We start from the raw sequence: 26,289 nt of genomic DNA, 5'->3' as shown, positions 1-26,289 counted from the left end.
TCTAATTCTTTATAGTTTCATTGAGATTTATTTCACATATCTTTTTTTTTTTTGGTGTTGGAGATTGAACCCAGGGCTTTGTGCATGCAAGGCAAGCACTCTACCAACTGAGTTATATCCCCAGCCCTATTTCACACTTCTTAAAATTCACCCAAGTACAGTGTATATAGTTGATTTTTTTTTTAGGATATTCACAGAGCATACAACCATCACTACTATCTGATTTTGCAACTTATTTTTATTTTATTGTACTGGGGAGTGAACTCAGGGGTACTCTGTCAGCTAAGGCTGCCCTTAAACTTGCCATCCTCCTGCCTCAGCCTCCTAAGTAGCTGGGATTATAGGTGTGCATCACTGGGTACTGCACTATTGTACATTTCCACTGATGATATACAAGGGTCAAGGGTTCTGGTTTCTTCAAATCCTCCCTGACACTTCTTATCCATTATTTTGATTTTAGCCATCATAGTGGGTGTGAAGTGGTATTGATTGTGATTTTTTAAAAAATATTTTTTTAGTTGTCAATGGACTTTATTTTGTTTATTTTTATGCAGTGCTGAGAATTGAACCCAGTGCCTCACTCATGCTAGACAAGCACTCTACCACTGAGCCACAACCCCAGCCCTGATTGTGATTTTGATTTGTATTAAATGACTGATTATGTGGAGTATCTCTTCATGTGCCCATTGGCCATTTCTGTATCTTCTTTGGAGAAATGTTGAATTAAATTTTTTTTGCCCATTTTTAAATTGGCCTGTTTGACTTTTTTTATAGTTAAGTTGTAAAGGTTCTTATGTATTCTGGATATAAGTTCATTGTCAAGTATTTTTTTCTCTTATTCTGTAGTTAATCTTTTCACTTTTCTTTTTTTTTTTTAAATGGCTGTCCTGGGGATTGAATCTAGGGCTTTGTGCATGCTAGGTAAGTGCTCTACCACTGAGCTATACCCTCAGCACAAAGTTTTTAAATTTTGGTAAAGTCTAATTTATCTAAACTTTTGGTGTTTTACCTAAAAACCCTTGCTCACCCAAGGACACAAACACTTCAAATACTTACTCCTATCTTTTCTTCTGAGAGTTTTATAGCTTAAGCTTCTTTCATTTAGGCCTGTGATCCGTTTTGACATTTTTGTGTGACATTTTGTGAGATGGGTGTCCACATTCATTTTTTTTTTTTGCATGTGGATACCCAGTTATCCCAGCACCTTTTGTTGAAAAGGCCATTCTTTCCTTATTGAGTTGTCTTGGCCGCTTGTTGAAAATCAGTTGACTGTAAATGTGTGAGGTTTTATTTCTGTGCTTTCTTTTTTTTTAATATTTATTTTTTAGTTTTAGGTAGACAGAATATCTTTATTTTACATTTATGGTTCTGAGGATCGAACCCAGGCCTCATGCATGCTAGGTGAGCGCTCCACAACCCCAGTCCCTTATTTCTGTACTTTTAATGCTGTTCCATTGATCTCTATTTATGTTCTTATGTTAGTACGGCACAGTGTTGATAACAGGAGCTTTGTAGTGGATTTTGAAGTTGGAAAGTGCGTATTTTTTAAAAGTCTTTTTCAGATCTTTGAGCCTCTCTCTTACATCTTCTGACTCCCTTGTGATGGTTTGCTTCCTCACATGGTTTATACTTTTTATATTGAGCTCCGCTTCATTGGTCACAGGGGGAGGAAGGCTAAAAAGCAAGATATTTTGGAATTCTGCACTTAGTGATGCTGAGATCTAGGTTCATCATGAGTGTGAGTAGAGGTTTGAGGTGGGGTAGAGGACAAGAGGCTTGGAAGGCTTTTCCCCAGAGCTTTGCATGTCCTGCTGCTTCTTACCATGCACTTACCAAAAGTGGCTTCTTCAGAGACTTGCCCGACTACTTACCTAAAATGAAGTTCCCATGCCCCTGTCACACTATTTTCCCAGCTCCATCTTCTTCATAGCAATTAGCACTACCCAGAAATATGTTGGGGGTGCGGGGTGTAGCTCAGTGTACTGACAGCAGGGACTCTGGAGGCTGAGGCAGGAGCATTGCAAGTTCAAAGCCAGCCTCAGCAATTTAGCTAGATCCTGCCTCAAAATAAAAAAAATAAAAAGGGTTGGGGACTTAGCCCAGTGGTAAAGCACTCCTGGGTTCAATTCTCAGTACCCAAACAGGAATAGATTAATTTGTCTGTCATTTATGGCTCTCTTCCCCACTGGAATGTAAGCTCTATGAGAACAAGGAATTGTCTCATTCATTCATGTCCCCAGCACCTGGTGTATGGTTTATGCTGTCAATATATATAGGTGAGTTCAAGCAGTCTACCTTTCAGACAGGAAGAGATCTATGCTCTGATCCTGTGGTTCTATTTCCACTGAGTGTGACCAGGCAGCAGGAAGGAGGTGAGCTTCCATTCCCAAACCTTTACTATGCCTCCACGGGGGGTGCTTTTCTCTCCCAATAAAGGCACCCACAAAACACTGTCTCTCCTGTGTGCTTTAATCTTATTCTGGTAAGCATTCACACAGCTGCCAGAATTGGTAAAAGGGGCTAGGAAAGTAACACAGTGGTAGAGCACTTGGAGTGTATGAAGCCCTAGCTTCTGTCCCCAGCACGAGGGGAAAAAATGGGAGTAGGAATTTGAGTGTGGAAAGACCTGGGAAGAAAGGGCACTGAACCCTGGAGGAAGTGACTGAACATCTAGAAAGCAGTGTAGGATACTGGCCACTGGGCTCACTAAACCAAGGTGCAGATTAGCACCCTGTGGTGAGAGAACAGCCACTCTTCCTCAGCTGTGCTCTCACTAGTGGTTTCTGGAGGCTTCTTACAGGTTACTTACAGGTGAGTTATGAATTCCCCGTGACTCCATTTTGGCCTTATTCTGAGGTTGCCCCGTGGTACATTGTCCTAGCAAAAAGCACTAACTTGTGAAAGGGCAGAGTCTCCAAGGGCATTCCCTGGAGGGGTGTTGAGGGATGGTGCCTTTCTTTTCATCTTTGGCTCCACCTCTTGGGCCTGCAGGGGATGCTTTTGCTAATGGGTTTCAGTAAACTCTGGCCTCCCACATCTATCTGGGCAGCCCTGAGTGGTGAGCATCCTGAGATTATGTTGAGGATGTGTTAGCACCATGCTCTGTGCACCCTGATAAATGTCAGCTGAGATAATTTCAGGAGCCACTACACCTCAGTTTTCCTGATCTGTAAAATGGGGACAATAACCGAGGTCCTTCTGTCCCTCCCTTCCACTCTTGCTGACCTGAGGACCTAAGGGTTAATAGCCTCAGACTCTGAGGGCCTGGGTGGGGGAGGCCCGGCATAAATGGTGTATTGTTGTGCTGGTGAATGATCCGGCTTTGTTTGAGAGTCTTCAGTATTTGACTTCCTGCACTTAGTGTCCCATGCGCTTAATTGCTAGAGATGCTTGTGGGTCTTCTGCTGAGTGTTGCTCACCTCCTGGGGCTGTGGCCCTAGCATCCGTCCGTCCTCACCCTGCTGGGACCTTTGAGTTGTGGTGGGCAGCTGCATTTCCTGTGCTGGGCCCCCCAGCAGTCAGGAATGAGAGAAATGCAGAAAGTATGACCCACACGGGAACTGGATCTGAATAGGACATTTATTGAAGAGGTTTCGCTGGAGGTGGCGGGCACTTTAATTGGCGGGGCGCTTAATTCCCCCCTGAGGCTGTTGGTGGCAGTTTGCTGCTGCTCGCCCTGAGCCTGTTAACCGCTGGGCTGCCGGTCCCCCAGGAGAATGCCGCTCCCCAACCCCTGGCCGCCCTCTGGGTGCTGGTGCTTGGATGGGAGCCCTTTTGAGGAAAGCGGTAGGTACCGCTGGGGCCAGGCCTGGGGTGCAAGTGGGGTGTGTCTGGATTTCTGTCACCTCTGGGCCTCCAAGCCTTGTCTGACAGCCTCCAGGAAACCTGGCTGGCTACAGGTTTGGGGGAAAAGACAGGCTGTTCCCGTGGGGGTTCAGAAACTGAGGGCTGTTCCTGGGCAAGGTGCAGGGGAGCAGGAGTGGCTCCTTTTGTGTCCTGCTCTGGTTGCTTCTGGTGGGTTTGTCCTTGTGCCTGGGACATCGTCCTGTGTTCCTTTTGGAGGCTACTGCAAATGCTTTGTTAGGGCGCTTCAGAGGGTCTTCTCATCTTGAATATTCAGAGTTGGGTGGTCAGTGAAAGAAGGTCCTGTGGGACCCGGCTCCCGCGATGGCACACACATACCCTGGGGAAAGCAGAGTTAATCTCACACTTCTTCCTGAAGCTTCCTTTTCCCAGAATCCACAGGGGTTGGTTGTTTTGTATCAAAGCAAGTGGTGGCTGGTAGCACAGGTGAAAGGAAGTTCTCCCCACCCTGATGGACGCTGGGTCAGCACCCACCATTTCTGTAGCTCTGGGCAGCAGGTGTTGGGAGGTTAGGGGGCAGATTGTTGCCCTGACTTGGCTATTTGTTTTGCCTCCGAATCAAGGCCTCACTTTTCCAGAAGTAGATTCTGCTGCCTGGGCTGGGCTTCACCATATACCCCAGAAACGGATTGGTGACAGCTGCCCCACCCTCTGAATTCTGGTCTTTGTAGGCTTTCAGCAGGGGCAGGGTGGGGGGTGGGGATTCCTCCCCCCTCCTCCTTGGAACTGGTTGGATGAGTTCCTTAGGCCTCCCTGGTGGAGGCCCCTTAGCTCCATGGGGGATGGGGGCCTCCTGGACTTGCAGAACAGCGATCTCACCCTGTACCTCCCTTTGAGAATTTACATTGTGAGTGAATCCTGCCTAGGAAGATCCACTCCTGTAACTTCATCAGGCCCCAGGTGAAAGCCCAGGGCAAAGGCAGTTAGAGTTGGTAGTAATGAGAGCTTTTTGCTCCCCATCCATGGTACCTGGGAGGTGGGGAAGGCCAGGAGGGTTTAAACCACTGCTGCAGTTCACACAAAGAGGCCACACTTGTGCACATTTCTTTTCTGGGTCTGGAGGCTCCTGCTTGGAATTGAGAAGGAAGGCACCCTGGCAGTCTCACCCCCAGTTCTGACCAGTGTGGAGAAGGAAAGTGCAAATGTCGAAGAAGGAACCTGTGGCTCAAGCTGTAGCGCGCTCGCCTGGCATGCGTGCGGCCCAGGTTCGATCCTCAGCACCACATACCAACAAAGATGTTGTGTCCGCCGAGAACTAAAAAATAAATATTAAAAATTCTCTCTCTCTCTCTCTCCTCTCTCACTCTCTCTTTAAAAAAAAAAAAGAAAAGAAACCCTCAGGGGGTAAGATGTGGAGGAGCCCTCCCTGAGCCCTAGAGAGAGCTGCTGGCCTAGGATCCCTGAGGGATCAATTCCCCTCTGGCTAAGACCTGGTAGTCAGTTTTCTAGAGTAGCTAGTCTTTTTCTGCCTTGGGGAACTTCTAATTTATGCTTATGCTGTCACCTTTATTTTGGGCACATTTCTTTTTCCTGGAATAGAAATAGGTCTCATTCCTCTTTTGAGCCAGCATTGCCTGGGGCCATCTCTCCTAGAAACACTGAACAGTTAGCACCTCTTGGGGCCTTGCATCTTCTTGAAGGCTGCTGGACTCCATGGACACCTGTAGTCACAACCCTACATATCTCATTTTGTTCCTTTTTAGGGCACATTCTCATATACCTTGTCTCATGGAGATCCATTTCTGCCTGTCCCAGCAGTGGTTCTTCCAGACCTTCCTTGGATGTGTCCAGTTCCACAAGGCCGAGTGGATTCTCTTCACACTGTCCTTGGCCTGCTTTCCAGTCTGATTTCTTGCTGCCAGATGTTCAGGTTCTGGGTGGTCCAGGTGCATTTGGGATCCATCTTGCCCATATGCTGTTCCCTTGGCATCAGAGATCTCCTCCTCACCTGTTAAAGGTGTGCTCATCATTCATGACTCACTAAAATGCCACCTCTTCCTGGAAAGTGCCCTGGTCCCCTGGGTGCGCTAGTACTTCGTATTATGTTAGCGTGGTTTCTTTATTCATGCTCTGTACCCGCACTCAAGGCATTATTTTGTGGATAATCTGTTTATAGGACTGTTTTCCCTGCTAGAGTTCAAGTTCCTCAAGGATGGGGACAATGTGTCATTCATTTCAGTGTCCTCAGGGCCTAGCATCATGCTCAGAGGTTTTGAATGAATTCCCAAACTACAGGCAGATTGGATCTCCTTTGCCTTCCAAGACAGTACTTCTTAGGGGTTTTGTTTTGTTTTGTTTTTATAGTGCTGGGGCTTGACCCAGAGCCTTAAGCTTGCTAGTCAAGCATTCTACCACTGAGCTACATCCTGGGAAAAGCAGAGTTAATCTGCTTCTTTTTGTTATTGAGATACTTGTGTTGTTTCTCCTAAGACAAATGTGTGTGATTGACTGCTGTATCTCCCACAAGGCTGCCACAAAGGTCTTTGTGCAAAGTAGGTGCTTGGTAAATACTTGTCAAGTGAATGAGTTTTGATACTTGTCAAGTGAATGAGTTTTGAAGCTCACAACTCAGGAAGGACAACTAGCATTAACCCCAAAAAAGTAGACATTGAGGCACTTAATGCTCACCTCCCTGCTCCTTACCATATCGTGCATTAGGAACAGAGCAAGGGCTCATTTGGAGAGGAGCTGGCTATATTCCCTGGGCTCTTCTATACTCATTTTTCTGCTTTCCCCGCTATTTGATATTCCCTGTGACTTAGAAAATGGATGATCATCAGAGCCCTTCCCAGTCTGCCCTGTCTCATGTCCTGGCTTTCCCAGATGTCCATCCTGAAGCTAGATTTAAAATCCAAGGACCACAGTCAAGGTTGGTTTTTGTTGGTCACTTCTTTGTGCCTTTGCTCCCACAATGCCTTAGCTCTGTTCTCTCTAGCTCCTACTAGTACATGCTGTTTCTCCCTGCAGAATGCTACAGAATGCACCCTTCCTGCCATAGCAATGGATCTCTTCATTTATCTTTCATTTTCTGATTTGACTTTCTGTTGGGAAAGGATATCACGTTATTTTTTCCAGCTAAATTGCTCTGTATTTGTACTTTTTTGGTCTGAATTGATGGTGGGTTGTAGAAGATGGATAAATGCTGTGTTGGTGGAACAGGATTAAATCATGCTGGTTCACCAAATGGATCTTGTATATTCAGTATTAATATGAGAGATGGGTAAAATAAACTTGGGTACAAGTCAGAAAAAATCTCTTTTCTTTGTGCTTATGGAACAAATAAGAGATTTATCCACCATTGTCCTCAACACCACCACCACCATTCTTGGTCGGCTTACTGAGTGGCTTACTGAGTGTCGAGTGCACAGATACTTCCTTGTATCATCTCTTGGAAAGAATCCAGTGAGATTGGCACTATTACTATTACTATTCCCATTTTGCTGATGAAGAACTTGAAGCCTAGTGAGGTCAAGTAACTTGCCCAAGGACACATAGAGCCAGGAAAGTAGAGGACATGGAATTCAAATCAGGTTTGTCTGACTCCAGAGCTTGTATGTGAATTTAGTGTGTTAACCCTTGTGGACTGGAGCTGCACACTTGTACTTTCTCTTCTGTGCTGAACTCAGCAGGATTTACTGGGGCCCCTCTGTTCCCACTGAAGTTCTCCAGTGCCCCTGATGCAGTAATGAATGCTGTCACTCTGAAGGTGTGGCTCCCCTGTTCTTCTTTTCAAAGCTCCTCTCCCAGCCTAGAGGCCTCAAAACAAGCATTCCCATCCAAAATGGGGATGGTGCCTATAAAATGGGTAATTTGCAGGGCGAGGGCCCTTAATTTTGCTGCCAGGTAGCAAAGATCCTTTGAGACACCCGCCGGTTCCCTGGTGCTGGGGTTAGAACTCAGAGCCTCAAACGTGCTCAATAATCACTCTACCATTGAGCTCCACACTCAGCCCTCTAGAATCATTTTAACCTAGAGATATGAGGGGTGGGCCCTCTGGAACTTTGGATCTGCCCGTGGTTTCCAAGAGTAATTTCTAGCACCATCTTTTAGAGCTTTCTTTGGTTGCTGCATCTTCTGGGGACCTTGTATCATTTCCCTGCATAGAGGTAAGTTATGTTGGAAGCCTTGGTGACCTGTCTTGGCTGTGAGCAGCAGCAGTTTATAAACTACAGTAATTGCCCTTCTTTCACTTTTGTATGTGTTTATGTGAAACTTCCTGGTAGACAGCTTTTCTTGGGATATTCATATGCAGAATCATCAAAATTGTTTGTCCAGGCTTGGTTATTTTCCCCTTCCTCCTGGTCTTTTATGACTAAGCACTCTGTATGTGGCATGACAAGGCAGCAGTGCCCCTGTTCTTGCCCCGTATCTGGGGCCAACTAGGATGGGACTGCTGGGTGAATGAGTAGTCACCCATCCTGGGTGCTTCTTGGCTCACTGGAAACTTGCTGGCAGTGACTCATGTGGATACTCATTAGTCTAGAAGGAACTGGCTTTGGTCATGACCTTGACCACTATTTACCTTTATCCACTGTAGGAGTGGTGAAGTGTTCTAGGTGTGGTCCTGCAGTCCTCCCAGCAGGCATCTATCGGGCACCTAGTGGTGTCTTGCTGTCTGGTAGTGAAGATCCAGACTGCTGGGGTTCACTAATTCAAAAGAAATGCTTGCATATATGAACTCCGTGGACCAGTGCTTTAATTGATATCCAGGTTATTAGAATTCAAAGACATGTTGTGCGTATTAGTTTCCTACTGCTGCTGTAACAAATGCCACAAACTTAGTGGCTTAATACAACACACATTTGCTATCTCAAAGTTCTGGAGGTCAGGAGTTAAGCTAAGTCCACAGAGCTGCGTTCTTCCTAAGGGTTCCAGGGTGGAATTTGTTTCTTTGCTCTTTCCAGCTTCTTTTGCTTATGGCCACTTCTCCATCTTCAAAGGCAGCAGCATAGCATCTTCCACCTCTTTCTCTCTGCTCCTCTGTTTGACGTCATAAAAACATCTATCTTACTCTGACTCCTGTGGGGTTCCTTTTATGATTACAGTGGGCTCACCCAGATAATCCAGGATGATCTTCCCACCTTAAGATCTTTAATTTGGGCTGGGGTGTGGCTCAGTGGTAGAGCACTTGCCTAGCACATGGGAGGCCCTTAGCATCACATAAAAATAAATAAAATAAATAAAATAAAGTATTGTGTCCAACTACAACTAAAAAGTATATTTAAAAAAAAAGAGATCCTTAATTTTTTTTTTTTTTTTTTTTTTGGTACCAGGGATTGAACTCGGTTACTTGACTGACCACTGAGCCACATCCCCAGCCCTATTTTGTATTTTATTTATGGACAGAGTCTCACTGAATTGCTTAGTGCCTTGCTTTTGCTGAGGCTGGCTTTGAACTCATGATCCTCCTGCCTCAGCCCCCACCCCCACCCCAGCCACTGGGATTACAGGCGTGTGCCACTGCCCCTGGCCAAGATCCTTAATTTGATCATATTTGCAAATTCCATTTTGCCACACAAGGTGACATAGATTCTGAGGATATCTGTGGACATGGTTTTCCATGGCAGGGGCATTGTTCACCCTACTGTAGTAGAGTATGTTGGAAATGACTGAGGATGCCTTTCTAAAAGAAGTGATTTGGTTACATTTATAGATGGAGAGGGTCTGCTGTTGCATTCTGAGAAATGCTGCATTCACAAGCAAATGTTGAGGTTGTGGGAGGTGAGAACATTGGGGTGTGGGTGAACCCCAGGGCTCTCCTTCCTTTCCAAGGCCAGGCTGAGGGAGTTTTCTGGACTTCAGGCTGTAGGCCCAGACTTCCTCCTGGAATTCAGGTGGGAGGGCTCCATTGGCAGAGCAACCACAATTCTTTTCCTTCCTGGCAGCTGTGGTCCTGCTCCGGGTCTCAGACAGCATGGACCCCTGCTGCTCTTAGGCGCTGGGAAAACAAATTCCTGAGGGAAAATGAATTTGAGCCAGCTGGGCTGGGTTTGAATGGTCCAGCAACCCTGATCACACAGTTGCCACAGCCTCTACAGAGCATGTTGCATACAGTAAACACAAGAGTCACTCCCCAGGGAGTTTTCTCAGGTGGCCAAGCCCCCTTGGGGTCGTCCCCTCCCCTGGAGAGGCTCTAGGACATGGGTCAGGAGCAGTAGGAACTGATGGGCAGGAGCTGGGCTGTGGGAGTGGGGTGGCCGGAGGTGTGCAGAGCCGGGAGAGCACAGCCTCCTGGTTTTAGGGTCTCAGTTGAGATCTCTGTGGAAGTTACACTGCTCCCCACCCTGGTGTCAGAGCAGTTGTGGTTGCTCTCTGTGGCTTCCTTTCGGCACCCTTTCTGAGGAGATTCTCAAGATGGACTTGGGGGATTGTTCTGGGGAAGGTCAAAAGCCCTTTGGCCACTCTAGTTCTGAGACCTTTAGGACATCTAGATGTTTACAGCCAAGAGGTGATGGCAGCAGGCTGCACCTTCTGGCTGAGGAAGGTGGACTTTGGAGCAGCTACTGTTGGGGGAACCCCCTTACTCCTTTCCTGCCCACCACACCACACAGGTGTGGTGCCATGGCGTTTCCGTTCTTGGGTGTGGGGTGAAGGAAGGGCAGTAGGTGAAAGGATGACGTCAGCCTCTCTTAACCAGAATGTTTTCTGGGAAGTCTCCAGCCTACCTGCCCACCAAAGGGTTCACTGCCTTCTCAGCTCGTTGGCTGCCTGGGAGCAAAGTCTGAGGGAATGGGGTGATTCCTGGGGATTCCCCAAAACCAGAGGCATAGAATTCTTGAGGGCTGCAGGTGGGTACCCCTGTGGGATGTTCCTTTCTAAAGGGAATGTGGTGGGGAAGTAAGATCTCACTGCTCAGTTACAAGAGGCCTGAGGACAAAACACAGAAGGCATTGCACTTTCCTGGGGGTATCTTTTTTCCCCCCTGTTGGGTCAGATTGAGGGCATGGTGCTGAGGCATGGTTGGGAGGGGAAGGATGTGAGACTTGGCCCCAGTCCACCCTGTTGGGATTCCAAGGGACCTGCTGTAACCTGCCTGCCTCCATACCTGAGGAGATGTAGGGCCTATTCTCAGGAGGTGAGGCTGTGTAACTTGGGCAGGTGTGGGGTAGAGGAAGGATGTAATTTTCCTTATATTTAAATTAAAAGGTGTTTTGGGGGGTGGGGGGGGGTTACTGGGGATTGAACCATGGGTGCTGTACCACTGAGCTACAACCCCCAGCCCTTCAATTTTTTTTTTTTTTTTTTTTAATTTTGAGACCATGTGTTACTAAATCGCCCAGGCAGATGATCCTTCTGCTTTAGCCTCCTGAGTTGCTGGGATTACAGGTGTGTGCCACCATGCCCAGCTGAGACCCAGTCTCAAAATATTTTTAAAAAAGGGCTGGGTGGGGCTGTGGTTGTGTTTCAGTGGTAGAGCGTTTGCCTGCCCGTGTGAGGTACTGGTTCGATCCTTAGCACCACATTTAAATAAATAAATAAATAAACAAAAACCCAAATAAGTAAAAGTATTAAAAAAAAAAAAAGGCTGAGTGTATGATTCAGTGGTAGAGTGCTTATCTGACATGTCAGGCCCTAGCTTCAATCCCCAGTTCTGCCAAAAAAAAAAAAAAAAAAAGAAGAAGAAGAAGGAAAGAGAAATAAATCATTCTCCCTCCCTCTCATGCTTCTGCATCCTTAAAAAAGATATATACCTGTGTTTCTTGGGCTCATCATAAAGAAAGTTCTTTGGGGACCTTGACAGGGATTCACAGCTTAGGATATGAGAAGTAGATTTTCCAGAAGGTTAATTCATGGATTGATACTGACTGGATTGACTCTGTTGCAAGAGGTCTCTGCAGGAGAAGCTTAGGGAACTTGGAGACCAGGTATGGTGGCATGGGGTGGGCGTGGGCTTGAGGGTCTGGCTGCTGTCTGCCTCATCCCCTCATTCCCCAGCAGACGGTGTCTTCCAGGATGAGTTGGAGGAACCAATTTCTCATCCTAGGTTGGGGAGAGGATCTTACCTTGTGGGTGATGCTTACTGGATCACATAGGAAGGAAAGGCTGCCCCTGTCCTGGGAGCATGTGGGTGGTACTTGTCTCTGCTCCGATGGATTGGGGTGTGTCTACTGTGTCACAGTGGCCCTCTCCACAGCCCACGCACGGACCCGCCTTGCTGTACTTGCTGCCCATTTCTCCTTGGCCTCTAGGTTCTTTTCCAGTGAATTCTGCCAAGGAGAGAGAGCCTTGTGATCATGGGTGGGTCTCCCAGTCACTGCAGGGTTTCTGTTGTCATCTGAGAAATTTTTAATCTGATCCTAGGGACCTTTCCCTTCTCATTTCTGCTTCTGCATGGCCTGTGCTCCTTTGACCTGGAATTTGTATTATTACTGTGTTGCTCTAATGGGAGAGTAAATGCTAGAGGCCACGTGGTAGGCAGGTCCAGAAATAGCCTTCTCAGTCCTTTGGAGTGTTATAGACCCTAGTCTCTCATGTCTCCCATGTCCTCCATAGCTTATTCTGAAGCAAAGCCATGCATCCAGGGGCTGTCACTAACCCTTTGCTTGTCGCCCTGACTGGTGTGAAATCCATCAAGGAGGCAGGGGCTGGTAGAGCATAAGTTCTGGGGCCTGCTTTCCAAGTCCAGATCTACCACTTACTACTTCTGTGGCTTCAGCTCTGAATCTATGGGGACCCTGAGAGTGCCTGCTGCATAGCCTTGTTTGAGGGGTGACTTCCTGCCTATGGCACGGAGAACCTGCCAGTAGGTGGCTTCTTTGGTTTGTTTTAGCCCTAGGAGAATTTAGGTGTGAATTCCACTTTTTAAAAACTTCTCAAAGTAGAAAATAATTAGTTTCTGGGTTCCTGGTGTACTTATGTTGCCATCCTCACCCAGTGGGATCCCCAAGGAGTAACCCTCAGAAGGTACCCTATAGTGACAGATCTCCCTGGTATGTGCAGTTTGGAGTGGGTCTGTAATTAATCTTTTGCCTTAAGGCTGTGAGCTGCCTGGCTGCAAAATCCATTTGGGATTTGGGCTTTTTCCTTTTAGCCTCCCCACAGGAGGTGACTGACCCCAGGGATCTGGGAAAGGTCTTAGGCCATAAATCCCTTGTTCCAGATGGGGGGCGGTGCCTGACTATACAGCTGCTTTGAAGGACATCAGAGTGCCCCAGAGCTGGGGGTCCAGAGTGGGAGGTGAGGCTTGGGTCTTTCTCTTCCTGCTGCCTTTGCTGTTGCCCTGCTGCTGGTTCTCCAGAGAGGCAGAGCTGATTAACTGCAAAGCCTCTTTGGAGAGGGAGGAGGAAGCAGCAGCACCGTCTTCCCTAGGCTCTCCTCTGAGATGCACCCACACAGTCCTGTTATGTAATCCTCCCTGTGTGGCACAGCAGAGAGGAACACCAGGCTGGTCCCAGGGCTGCTGCTGCCTCCTCATCTGCCACTTGAGGGGATTTTGTAGAGTACCTCAAAGGTGACCTTCTCCCACCCCCTGCTGAGATCCAGCATGACAGAGTCCTGTGTTCCAGAAGGTCCTGGCTGGCCGGGCTGAGTTAAGTGATGGATGGTAAGTAGGTCTGGCCCGCCTGACTTTTAGTTTAGTAAAAGCATCAGTTTGTACTCCATTGTTATTCAAATTTGCCAAATCAGCCCTTGTGATTGCTGTCCTTAAGTAATGTACAGTCCAGAGCAGAGGGTCTCAGAAGAGGAAACCTGGGAGGCTGTAAGAGTACATAGCAGGGGTCCCCCAGGTTTTGGGGGGTGATATGGGAAGGTTCCTGGAGGAAGTGGCTTCTAATCTGAGACTGAAGGTTGCAGGGTGGTATGGCATGGAGTAGGTGGGGAGGAAATAATGCCCAGGCAGAGAGCACAATATTTGCAAGAGCCAGGGTCCAGAGTACTGGCTTGCAAGTAGGGGGAGAGGCATAGAAAATCAGGGGGCCAGTGCCAAGGATACTGGAGTGATGACACTTCTTAGATTCTCTCCTTGTAGCCCAAACCTGTGCCTCTTGGCTATGTTTGTGGGTCAGTAGCTTCAGAGTCCCAGGCTAGAGTTTGAAGAATTGGGTTAGCAGAGGTGAGAGGGATGCACACAAGCTTTTTTTTTTTTTTTTTTACCCTTTGGAAATAGCCATCAAATGAACATTCTGGAAAGTGGTATTAGTGAGCTCTGGACCTGTGAGGTGGGTCTTGTCTTTCTCAAAGGCCACAACCTGAAGTAGGCTCTAGCCACTGCTCCCTGCCCACTCTGGGTGGGCCTGCCTGTGAGCTGCACCATCTGCTGGGGAATAAAGTCCACCTGAGGCTGTGTTTGCCTCCCCTGGGTGCAGTTTCCTGCCTGCTGTGCTGCCGGGAGCTTATAGAGACTCAGCAGTGGCTCAACTCTGAGGAATTTCCTGGCCTGGCTGAGTCAGGGTCCTACCTGTACCAAGTGCCAGGGTGGGGCAGGGGGTGAAGTTGGTTCAGCCATGCCGCCATCTCTTCTGTCTTCCCCATCAGTAGCCAGAAAGTTTCAGGTACGTGATGAAGCCACAGGTGCCTGAGATTTTGCAGTTCTGGGAGAATGTTGCCTGCTGGTCCACATGCTGTCTTAACTTTGTAAGAGCTAGATCGCTCCTCCCTGTGCATTCACCCCAGTGCAGGCCCTGCCAGGCAGGCACTAGGGATGTGCGTTTGACAATAACCATTGTCATCACCATATGGATGGCTTATGAAGCATTTGCTCTGTGCCACACACTATGCTGAAAGCTATAGACAGTGGGTCACTTCATCTTGGAGGACACAGCCCCTGGGGTAGGCTATATCCATCCTCACTTACAGGTGAGGAGCAGATTGAGACTGTGAGAGAATAAGCACTTTGCCCAAGTGGCAAGGCTGGACTTTTGAGTTCCCCAGAAGGTGCCCTGGACCACTATGCTGGCACAGTGTCCTCTCTGCTTTCCTGGGGCCTCAAATTTCTAGGCCTTTTATTGTTCCCTGGAGTAAGCCACCTGTTCTCCTCTGGGAAGGATGGAGATGGAGTGGTTGGAATTGGGAAGAAATGTCACTTGGGCATCCTTGCCAGTGCTCGTGTACTCTGGAGAGAATGGTCCTCATTGGCCTTCAGTTTTGTCTTGTTTCTTAAATTGTGGTAAAATACACTTAACGTAAAACTTACCATCTTAACTATTTTTAAGTGTACAATTTGGAGACATTAAGTACTTTCATGTTTCTATGCAGCTGTCACTGCTGCCCATCCGGGGAACTGTCATCATCTTATGAAACTGAACTCTGTACTCACCATCAATAACTTCCCCTCTCCCTGGCAACCTTCCTTCCGCTTTCTGATTCTGTGGAGACTCGGAGGTTGATCCTTCTTCTATCTCTTTATTGCTCCAGAATCTCCCCGAAGTGCACCCTGCAGGCAGCAATGCCAGGATGCCCGTCTCCACCGCCCTTTGCCAAGATGGCAGCCAGGAGCGGCCAGCAAGCCTGACGTCCACCACCTCTTCATCTGGCTCCTCCCGTGACAGCCACAGTGCCATGGAGGAGCCCCTTGGCTCTGAGGCCTCAGCCCAGAATGGGGCAGGCTCCCCACGTGGTCGGCATGCCCCCAACAGCAACAACAACTCCAGCAGCTGGCTGAACATGAAGGGACCCCTCTCCCCATTCAATAGCCGGGCGGCAGCAGGGCCTGCGCACCACAAGCTCAGCTACCTGGGCCGAGTGGTGAGAGAGATTGTGGAAACAGAGCGTATGTATGTGCAGGACCTGCGCAGCATCGTGGAGGTGAGTGCCGATGCTAGGAGGGGTCCATTAATTTCCTCACAGGGCTGGGGACACGGTCCTCCAGTGGCTCAGCTCTCATAGGAACCTGTTTATACCCAAGGAAGGAAAGGTCTCCCTTGCGCATTTGTCTCAGGACATTCTTCCCAGGGAGTGGTGGGGAGGTCTCAGAGCCATACCCTATCACTTCTTGGGTTTCCTTATGACATTGAGCCACATCAGTAGTTTGGGCAGTAGAACGTCTGCATGTGTCCATGGAGGAGGCACCATTGATAGGGAGGGAGAGACTCCAGCCCCACTTGGAAGACCATGGTGCTTCATAGGGACTGAACCCTGGTAGTCACATCTAGATCCCTACTCTGCTGTCCTCTGCCTGTGATGTCTTAGTCTCTGTGTAACTTCCTGAGCCTCAGGTTCCTCACCTGCAAAGCAAGGCCATGCCTAACTGGCCGGGCTTGTGTAGGGTTTGAGACTGCACAGCACGCAGGAAATGGTGATGTGGTGTTGGGGGTCCTTCTGCCCTGCTAGGGAGAGAGGTGTATCAGGTTGATAAGGTTCTGTAACAGATCACCACAAATCCCGTGGCTTAAAACAACAGAAATTAATTCTTTGTCAGTTGAAAAGTCCAAAATCAAGGTGTTAAGCCAGGTTGGTTCTCGGGAGCCTCCAGGTGGATGTGTTCCATTCTCTCCTCTAGCTTCTGGAGGTTGCTGGCACTCGCTGGGTCCTTTAGTCTGTAGCTGTATCATTCTACTCTCTTCCCATCACCTTCTTTGTGTCTGGGTCCTTTCTTCTTATAAGGATACCAGTCATTGGATTTAGAGTTCATTCTAAATATTCTATCATCTTCAGAGCCTTAACCAGTGACACCTGCAAAGACCCTGTTTCCAAATAACATTGTATTCTGAGGTGCCAAGTGGGCATGAAGTTTTGGGTGGACACTGTCTAACCCAGTACAGTGAGTGCTGTCTGTGAAATTGTGTCATAGCTATAAAATGCAGTACAGAATTGAGGGTGGGCAGGTTGGAGTGGGTAGGGAGAACAGGGTGAGCCAGGAGGGGCCGGGTTCTGATCCCCTCTCTCCATGCAGGACTACCTCTTGAAGATCATCGACACGCCTGGGCTGCTGACACCAGAACAAGTCAGTGCCCTCTTTGGGAACATAGAAAGCATCTATGCCCTGAACAGGTGTGTAAATGGGCCTGATGCTCACCGCTTTCTGCTGATGAGGCCCATCTTGGGACCCCGGGAGGAGCCTAGATGTCCCTGGACATGGGCTGTGACAAATGGGCCTGGGATCTGATCTGTGAGGATAGGGGGAAGGGAGTTTCATCTCTGCACAAGGGCACGGTTAGGGAACAGGATACCAGCTGGGAAAATGTGCTCTGGGGAGAAGAGATAGATCATTTGAGGGCATGTGCTTGCTTGGTCCAGCCTGGGCCAGCACCTTCTCAGGGGACTGCTAGAACCTTCCACGCTGGTGCTCTTCATTTGTCTTCCTCTTCGTTCCCCACTTGCACTTCTTGTAATTACTTCTTCTCCTTCCCACTGGTCCCAAGGGAAGTCTGGACTCCCCACGGACGATTTGACCTGTTAGTGGAATGCACAAGCCAGGCAGGATCGGTGGGAGAGGCCAAACAAGGCCTGGCCAGGGGCTGCCTCAGGGCCAAGAGGCTTGTGAGGGCCTGTGTCTGCTGCCATGGGACCATGGAGCATCAGGGAGGGGCACTAGTCAGGACAAGCAGAGCCTGGGGAACAGTGTTGATAGGAGGACCCTTCCCCCAAGTCCCTTAAGATGGGCCGAGGGACCTTTGCAGCCAGAGAAGTCTGAGAGGGTGGGGTGCAGGCAAAACTTCACCAGATGGTGGGCTAGGGAAGAGCAGGAGGCAGGGGAGCATTGTTTCTGGGGTTCCTACAGTGCTCCCATCTAAGATCAAGGGTGCTAAAACTTATCATGTCTCCCTGCTTCTTGCATCCTTTATATAGGGGAGCCTTCTTTACTAGTCTCCTCTTTCCTTCCCCCTTTAATCTCTGCTTTTGTGTATTTGACTCCTTCTGCCCACAGAGGAACTGTGTCCCTTTCCTAAGGTGGGTAGTAGTGTCCCCTCTTCCTTTCCTGCTTGCTGAGCATGTGGGCTCCCTGTATTTGTGGTGTGCTGGATACTTTCTGGTGCAGGGCTCACCAGAGGGTGGAAGCCCTAGCTCTTAGCATGTCAGCAGAGCCGGCTGTGAGTCTGGGTCTCAGGAGGTGGGGCAGAGGGCACATTGCTGCAGGGGAGGCTGCAGAGTTTGGCCTCTGATCTGCTCTCCCCTCACCCAGCCAGCTACTCAGAGACCTGGACAGCTGCAATAGTGACCCTGTGGCTGTGGCCAGCTGCTTTGTGGAAAGGGTAAGAAGGGCCGGGTTCTTGTTCCACCTTGCAAGGAGCTTAAAGGGAAAGGAAAGCCCCATACATGAAGATACCTGAGCCCTGGGGATCCCTCTCCAGGGTAAGGGCCGGGTGCCCTGTGCCCAGGGTCTGCCCGGTGGATGGGATGCCCTAGAGAAATGAATACCAAGGTGTCTCTGCAGGCACTCAGGGGAAGTGGAGACAGAGGGCACTTAGGGGCCAGGGGTCCCACATGGTTTATAGTCAAAATTAGAAACTTCCTGAAATTACTATTTTTTGATCTCTCCTAGAGCCAAGAGTTTGATATCTACACCCAGTATTGCAACAACTATCCCAAGTGAGTAATTGGGGTGGGATGGGATGCCGAGCCATGGGGTGAGTTTGGAGTCCCTTCCTCCTCACCAGGCCTTCCCCCCAGCAGTGACACTCCTTCTCCCTACTCCCAGCTCCGTGGCTGCCCTGACGGAATGTATGCGGGACAAGCAGCAGGCCAAGTTCTTTCGGGACCGGCAGGAGCTGCTACAGCACTCGCTGCCCTTGGGCTCCTACCTCCTGAAGCCAGTCCAGCGCATCCTCAAGTACCACCTGCTGCTCCAGGTAGCCCAGGTGTCCTTCCCTGGACATGGAGTCTCAGGGAGGGGCAGGGCCTTTGAGTCAACCTTGTCCAAACCCCTTTCTCCTGTGCAGGAAATTGCCAAACATTTTGATGAAGAAGAGGATGGCTTTGAGGTGGTGGAAGATGCCATTGACACCATGACCTGTGTGGCCTGGTACATCAATGACATGAAGAGGAGGCACGAGCATGCCGTTCGCCTCCAGGTGCTCTGGGTCTGGGAGGTGGGTGGAGATGCCTGGGTGGATGGGCCAGGCTGGGGTCAGGGAATGTCACTGCCCTGCTGAGATGAGCTGAGGGATGATGTCTGAAGAGCCTTCTGGGGCCTGTGAAGCCTGACCCTGGTGGTTGGGGTCTTTCTGCTGTAGGAAATTCAGTCACTGCTCATCAACTGGAAGGGGCCAGACCTGACCATCTACGGGGAGCTTGTCCTGGAGGGCACGTTCCGTGTGCACCGTGTGCGCAACGAGAGGACTTTCTTCCTCTTTGACAAAACACTGTTCATCACCAAGAAACGGGGCGATCATTTTGTCTACAAAGGTCACATCCCGGTAACTAGGCCACCCCAGCGCCTCTGCTATCTTCTCCCTTCCCAAAGGGTCCTGTCTCTTCTGCTTCTTGTCTGCTTCACCAGGCTCCAGCACCAGCCTAGTGAGACTGTCTCAATGGCTGGTCCCCACTTCCTCCCTCTGACTCCCTCTTCCCTCTCTCCCCAGTGCTCCTCCCTGATGCTGATCGAGAGCACCAAAGATTCCCTGTGCTTCACTGTCACCCACTATAAGCACAGCAAGCAACAGTACAGCATCCAGGTGAGGGGTGGCCAGGGTGCAGGGGTGGGGACCAAGATTGGCGAGCACCTGTGCATCGGATTCCTGGCTCTTTGGCTCACCCCGCTGCCCTAAGACCCAGTGTCTCTATCTGTAAAGGGGTCATTGCAGACACCCTGGGGTCGTGGTGAGGAGTCAAGGCAACCTCACCAAGAGCCCAGCACAGTCCTTCCTCCCACCTTTCCCTCAGGCAGAAGTGCTGTCTGTGCCCAGCAGCTTCAGCCTGTACTAATAACCCCGGGGTCCCTTTCCCTCGGGTCCTCTCAGGCCAAGACAGTGGAGGAGAAACGGAGCTGGACTCATCACATCAAGAGGCTCATCCTGGAGAACCACCATGCCACCATTCCCCAGAAGGTCAGTTCCCAGAGTGCATCTGGTGGGGCATGGAGAGTGTGTGTCCCTCGGGGCCAGATCCAGAGGATCTGCTGGGGCCCCACCCTCTAGATAATGGTTCCAGTGGACAGTGGGCATTGGTGTAGCAGGTACGCAGGCCTTGTTGTGGCCCTGTGGGGTGTCCTAGTGGGTGAGAGAGGTATAGCACACAGCAAGATAGTAACTAGGTGGGTTTTCTTCCTTTCTAGGCCAAGGAAGCCATCTTGGAAATGGATTCCTATTGTGAGTGACCCTTTTTTGCCTGTTTTGTTCCTAATTATACACTGTTAGGTCAGGCTGCATCCTGGGCAGGCTTTGCCTGATTTTATTCCAGGAGCAGGGAGGGCGAGGGGCTCCTCTGTCAAGGGTTGAAGGTCGTCTACATAATTAGGGATGCCGTCCTGCTGAGGAGCAGGATTCTCGGCCTGAAGACCCCAGATGGAAGAAGATGGAGGGTGCTCTGGAGGCATCTGGGCCCTGGATCTGGGGTTGGGTAGCAGAGGTGTGGCTGGGTAAGGGCTGGGTCTTGGAATCCAAAACCTGATTGTCTTTCTTCTGGTTGCAGATCCCCATCGGTACCGCTGTAGTCCAGAGCGGCTGAAGAAGGCTTGGTCCTCTCAGGATGAGGTGTCCACCCATGTGCGCCAGGGGCGCCGGCAATCTGGTAAGGGAAGGTTTGTGTGGGCAGGAGACCTTTTTTTGGACCCTGGACCAGGCAGGGAGTCATCTGTGGCAATATGTTTTCATCTCTCCAAAAACTAGGGCGAGGGCGGCAGGCCATCCATGGAGTATTTTTTCCCTGTTCTCTTATTGCCCTCCTCCGGGTACCTCTGGGCTCTTCTTGCCCACCAGCTTGGGCAGCCCCCTTTAAGGACCTAGGAATACTTGTTCATTCAGGCCTCAGCCCCTTCTTAGCTCCCTTCCATCCCAACCTCCCTCCTTTCCACTCAGCACACTGAGCCAGTGGGAGGAACACTAGGACATCATTGCGTGATCCCCAGCCTAGTTCTGGAATGGCAGAGCAGAAGCAGGACATGAGGAAAATGAATTAGACCAAGTGGCACCAAATCCAGACAGGAAATATTTACTTTGGGTCTCAGGAAATGGTTCCATTTTCCTCCCCTGGGCCTTCTTCCATTGCTGGAATCGTCTATTTAGAAGGAGAAAACCTTGCTTTTATTCTTAGCTCTGCAGTGATGCTGATGCACATGTGTGTTTTCTGGTCTGTTTTACTCTGCCCTTCGGTCTAAAGGCTGGGGACAGATTTGGGTTGGGGATGGGGATTGAGAACCATCTCATAGTTGCCCTGAGAGAAAGATTGTGGAGTGACTAAGAGCAGTGTCTTGGTTTGGATCCACAATGGCATTGTTGTTTTTGTTTGTTTGTTTGTTTCTTTTAAAAATATCTTTAGTTGTGGATGAACTTTTATTCATCTAGCTCACACTTGCTAGGCAATTGCTCTACCACTGGGCTATAACCCCAGCTCTGCATTGGGTTGAGTGACTGACCCATGGGTTGCCCTGAACACCCATGTGGATTGACGAGTGGGCTTTGGCCTTCTAGTAGGGAAGCCAGGTGGTCCCTGGAAAGCTTTCCTGTTTTTGTATTGTTTGGTATTACTTCAGGTAGATCTTGAACCCTGGGCAAACTTGAAATGGTTATAAAAATTTTATGGTTAAAAGCTCCAAATTGGGGGTGTTGCTTTATTGGTCTTAGGCTTATTTTGTTCCCTTTCCTCTGATGTTCCCACTTAACTTGCCTTAGCTTAACATTAGAAGTTCTTGGAACATGGAAGCTTTTAAGTGATAATAGTAGCCATGGTAACCGTAGTACTGTCTGTCATCATGTCAGCATCAAAACTCTCCCTCCCATGCACAACTCTGTAATATACTTAAAACCGTCAACTCGTACACTCTAAATGCATTGTGTGGTATAAAAATTACATCTCAACCAAGCTATCACCAAGGCAGTCAGTAAATGAGCCATTTTATACAGCCAGAATTTCCACGTGGCTGGGATTTTTTTTTTTTTTTTTTTTAGTTGTAGTTGGACACAATACCTTTATTTTATTTATCGTTATATGGTACTGAGGATTGAACCCAGGGTCTTGCCGTGCTAGGCAGGTGCTCTACCTCTGAGCCACATCCCCAGCCCCTCACGTGGCTGAGATTTTAACCTATAAATAAATAAATACTACAAGAGTTGGGTTTTAACAATTTGTTCACTTGTTTATGAGTTTTATTTTTAACTTTAAGAAAACAGACATCTTCCTGAAACGTTTGATACTCTTGAGACTTTAGGGCAGAGGGTGCTGGCCGTGCTTGAACTGTTCATTTTCTGGAGCTGGTGCAGCGTCACTGGTGGGGAAGAAGCTGCCAGATGCTCCAGAAGCCCTGGGGTAGGGGCTGTGGGTTGCCATAGAGATAGCCTGCATTCGAGATGCAGCACTTTGAAAAGGGTTTTTAAGGAAAAGTCTCCTTAGTCCGAGAATGTCTGTCTCTAGTATCCCTTTTCCCTCCTTCTCTGGGTTAGAAATCAGTGGAAGGAACTTATGGAAACTGTGGATAAAAACAGACTAGGGAGCTGCTAAGAGGGGGGTCTCAGGCCACCTGCAACGACCTAGTACCTGGGCTTAGCCAACTACTCTGCCTTCCCCAGGAGTTTTTTCTACTCTCTCCTTTCCAGAGAACTGAATTGGGCACACAGGTGCACTATAGGATAAGTAAGGTCTATGGTTACATCTTAAGCTGTTTTTTTAAAAAAAATTCTTTCTTTTGATGGTTTTGGGAATCAAACCCAAGGGCTCACATATGCTCAGCAAGTGCTTTGCCACTGAGCTACACCTTCAGCCCCTGTTAAGTATTCTTGATTACAACTTTTAAAATGAAAGGATGAAGTATATTCTATTTCTCACTTCAGAAGCAATGAGGTGCTTACTTATATCGATGCTGTTAGAGCGCGTACATATGTGTGTATCTCAGGAGAAAAGAAGTTCTTCAGTCTGCCCATCTGACAAGGGTCAGCTGAGAGAACTTGGCTCCAAGTGTATAGAAAACCGTGACCGGCCCTAAGCCTCCTGTTTAACTCCAGCTGGGCAACTATGGGGATAGGCTAGGGGTTCCATAGAGGGACCTCTTGAGATAAGGTCTTCCTATCCCCCAGGTCTGCCCCCAGAAAGGCTGGGGTAGGAGGTCATGGCACCACCAGTCTAATGGATATGTTTTGTGTCCTGTCCCCAGAGCCTGGTCACCCCTTATCCAGCTGGGCGACACTCCCCAACAGGCAACGAGGCTGTGCGATGCTAGGCTTTCGGGGCCATAGGAAGTCGGGTGCGACCTCTGTTTTCCAGCTAGGGTGCGATGGGGTTGTAGCTAGTGTGCTGACGAGGTCTTTGCAAGAGAGGAAGAGGGAGACATGGCTGGGTAGTCGGAAGGGGCAGCATGGAGCCCATCCTGTCTCTGTGGCTCTAGAACTAAAGGCCATGGGTGTTCTATCCTAGTGACTGGGGTAACATGCTGCACTGTGGGGCTCTGCAGCGGGATAGGAGTGGCCCAGGCCCTGCCTCCCTGTTGGCAAGGTGTGAGGAGGCTTGGTGACAGTGTGGAGGGAGCCTCCCTGGGGCCGTAGGGTTGCTGGAGGTGAGCCAAAGGGACTTTGAGCTGGTGATGGGCCTGCGGTGCTGGGAGCGTGGGATGCAGGCCAGGTGTCGCTATTTCTTGGCCTGTGCTGACTCTGCCCATTTGTGTTCCTCAGAGCCGACCAGACACCTGCTCAGGCAACTAAACGAGAAAGGTGAGTATGTGAGGGGGTGGATGGGATTTGCAGGGAGCGTTGGGTGGGGTGCGAGGGCGAAGCAGGTGGGGGGTTGTGGAGAACAGGTTGAGGGAACTCAATCTCTATTCCTCATGTCACCTGAAGAGGGGATTGAGCTGTCCCCCAACTTGCATGCCTTATACCCTTTCCTCCATAACAATAAGAGCCGAGCAGCAGGCACAGACCTGTGCTCCTGATCATCTGTTAGCCATTCCTTTGAAAGCCCAGGGTGAAGGGTCTTTGGAGCCAGAGCCCTCAGTGAGGCTTCCCTGGGGTCTCTGGCCTCTCTAAAGAGGCCCTTTCTCCTGCTTATTGGTCTTTTCCCCTCCCCATGTGCTGGGGACCTGATGGTGGTGTCAGCAGCCAGAGGAGCAGGAATGAAGGTAAGGCCAGTGGGTGCAGAGGCCCGGGAAGAGGGGCTGGCAGGACCGAGGGTGGGGGGGATGGCCCAGGTCGGCCCACCCCGCTACTTACTGTCTTCGTTCATTCACCATATACCTATCAACACTTACTGGGTGCCAGGCTCTGGCACAGGGTCACAGGGATGAATAAGCTGGTCCTTGCCCCAGGGGACCCTTTGTCCCCTCTCCTGGAGTGGCATCCTTCCCACCTAGAGCCTTTCTCATTTCCCCTCTCTGAGGCAGTCAGGCTTCTTCAGGGCCTGTGTTCCCAACTTGATCCAAGCCTCCCCACCATGAGATGCCCCCCTCCTCAATGGAATCCCGTGGAGGCCGAGGCTGGGCATGGATGGTTGTCTGTGTGAAGCCCCCACTCCCCGCCCCTGTTTGCCTGTGGGAGGGGAGGAGGTTACCCACAAGGCTGGTCACGAGGGCTCTTGTGCTCTGAACAGCATGCAGGCAGTGCTGGTGCCCTCCTGGACTTTGGGCAGCCCCTCCATACACGGGGCCTGCAGCCACAGGCTGAAGGGGCTGCCCAAGAGGAGCAGGAGGAAGAGGAGGAGGAGGAGGAGGAGGTGGTGGAGGAGGAGGAGGAGGAGGAGCAGGCCTTTCCGGTCTCTCTGGAGGACCTGGAAGGGCATGAAGGCAGCGAGAAGGGGGCCAGGCCGGAGCCCCCAGGCTCGGAGGAGGAGGAGGAGGAGGAGGAGGAGGAGGAGAGTCTGGCAGTGGCAGAGCAGGTAGCTGACTTTGCCAGCTCCCTGCTGGCCGCCCTCCACTGCTGGCACTATCGAGCCAACGCTTTACTTTTCTCCCGGGGTGCTATGGTGAGGTGTCTCTTTGATCTCCCCTCTTCCTTGCATGTTCCCTGGCTCATGCATGCCCATCTGAGAGTCCCCTCCTGTCCCCTCCCCACCCTGCCCTGTTTCTTCACTCCTATAAGCACTTCTTAACCTCCTCACTCATTGTCATGCCCCGGTGAGTCCCTGGCATGTGCTGTTCCAGGACTGGGCACTAACCCACTGAGTAGGACTAATGGGGTGGGGGTGGGGTGGGGGAGGAGAAGCCAGCACACTGCAGGGCTAAAAGGTCAAGGCCACTTGGACTGGAAGGAAAAGTGGCTGGGCTTTTCCAAAGCCTCATACCTGGCAAGGCTCTCTGCGGCCCCAGGCCTTGTGGGTCAGGTGCTCTGGAATGTCTCGGGTCCGGGGCTAGCTTAGGGCAGCCCAACCTACTTGGGTATGGGACATGCTGTCCATGTTGGGATGCAGAAGGGACCAGCTCCCAGTTTTCCTGGAGTTGATGACTGACCTCTTCTTGCTTCAGGGGAAGGGACACAGGGAATCTGAAGGCCCCAAAAGCTGCAGAAGGCCCAGCAACCATTCTCCAACCAGTGCTGAGAAGCATCTGAGCTTCGAGTCTATCTCTTCTCTGCCAGAGGTGAGTGGCCAGCAAATGGGATGGAGATAATGTGGGGGTGCCTGGAGCCCCAATCTCCTGGTCTGCAAGCAGGTCTTTAAGGCAGGGACTGTCCCACTGTGCCCTTGGAAATAGGGCTTTGTCCCCCCATCTCCACCCGGAACTCTTGCCCCTTCAGGAGACCTGTCCAGTCTAGGGTATATGGTTTGGTGTATAGATAGCCCCTTCCATAAATTATAAAAAAAGTTGACCCTTCCTTGAGACAGATACAGCCGCATGCCAAGGGACACAGCTAATGGAAGTGAACCAGGACTTCAGGTCCTCTAAGCTAGGCCACCTTGTATACAGCAGAAGGCTCTGACCCTGCCAGCGTGCCAGACATTTAAATCACTCCTCCAGCCACCTGGACAAAGGAATAGGGTATTGACATCTACTGGACGCCTCCTGTGCTTTGTTTTGTCTCTCCCTTCTTTTCCCTGCAATAGCTCTAGAAGGAGAAGAGGCTCTGAGCGGTTAAGTGGTGGGCTGCAGCTGGGTAGAGCGGAGAGTGGATCTGGATCTCTGGCTCAGAGGCCCACCTTCCTCTTCTCCTACCTCATGCTGACTGTGGGTTGTATGGAGCTGACTCCTTTGCTGCTGCTGCTGCTGCTCCTCCTCCTCCTCCATCACCTTCACCACCTCCTTGGGATGGCAAGTCCAGCTGACTTCCAAAGTTATAGGGAAATGGTCACAAGCTAGGCTAGACCCCAGGTTGTCCTCCCTAGCCAGGAGAGACTAAAAAGCTGGATGACACTGGATAGGAATAGACCATGGTGTCCTTGTTTGTTTGGGTTGCTATACTTAGATTGGGAGCT

The 26,289-nt window shown here is 50.0% G+C and overlaps 1 protein-coding gene across 1 annotated transcript in view; it reads left to right on the top strand.

Moving 5' to 3' along the window:
- Plekhg3 (pleckstrin homology and RhoGEF domain containing G3) overlaps positions 1-26,289 on the top strand; it is a 41,017-nt gene that overhangs the window by 9,614 nt on the left and 5,114 nt on the right. Inside the window, exons 2-16 of the mRNA XM_077800314.1 lie at positions 15,220-15,609; positions 16,697-16,794; positions 17,927-17,996; positions 18,287-18,333; positions 18,443-18,593; positions 18,684-18,815; positions 18,978-19,160; positions 19,326-19,418; positions 19,704-19,790; positions 20,018-20,051; positions 20,374-20,472; positions 23,562-23,600; positions 23,982-24,004; positions 24,472-24,843; positions 25,343-25,456. Coding sequence (XP_077656440.1) covers positions 15,259-15,609; positions 16,697-16,794; positions 17,927-17,996; positions 18,287-18,333; positions 18,443-18,593; positions 18,684-18,815; positions 18,978-19,160; positions 19,326-19,418; positions 19,704-19,790; positions 20,018-20,051; positions 20,374-20,472; positions 23,562-23,600; positions 23,982-24,004; positions 24,472-24,843; positions 25,343-25,456 — 1,893 coding nt within the window. The 5' untranslated portion in view covers positions 15,220-15,258. The remainder of the gene's footprint in view (positions 1-15,219; positions 15,610-16,696; positions 16,795-17,926; positions 17,997-18,286; positions 18,334-18,442; positions 18,594-18,683; positions 18,816-18,977; positions 19,161-19,325; positions 19,419-19,703; positions 19,791-20,017; positions 20,052-20,373; positions 20,473-23,561; positions 23,601-23,981; positions 24,005-24,471; positions 24,844-25,342; positions 25,457-26,289) is intronic.

The sequence above is a fragment of the Urocitellus parryii genome, chromosome 6, assembly GCF_045843805.1.
Source record: "Urocitellus parryii isolate mUroPar1 chromosome 6, mUroPar1.hap1, whole genome shotgun sequence".
In the NCBI taxonomy this organism is placed as follows: Eukaryota; Metazoa; Chordata; class Mammalia; order Rodentia; family Sciuridae; genus Urocitellus; species Urocitellus parryii.
The sequence above is the reverse complement of the archived record's forward strand: the minus strand, read 5'-3'. Positions and strand labels throughout refer to the sequence as shown.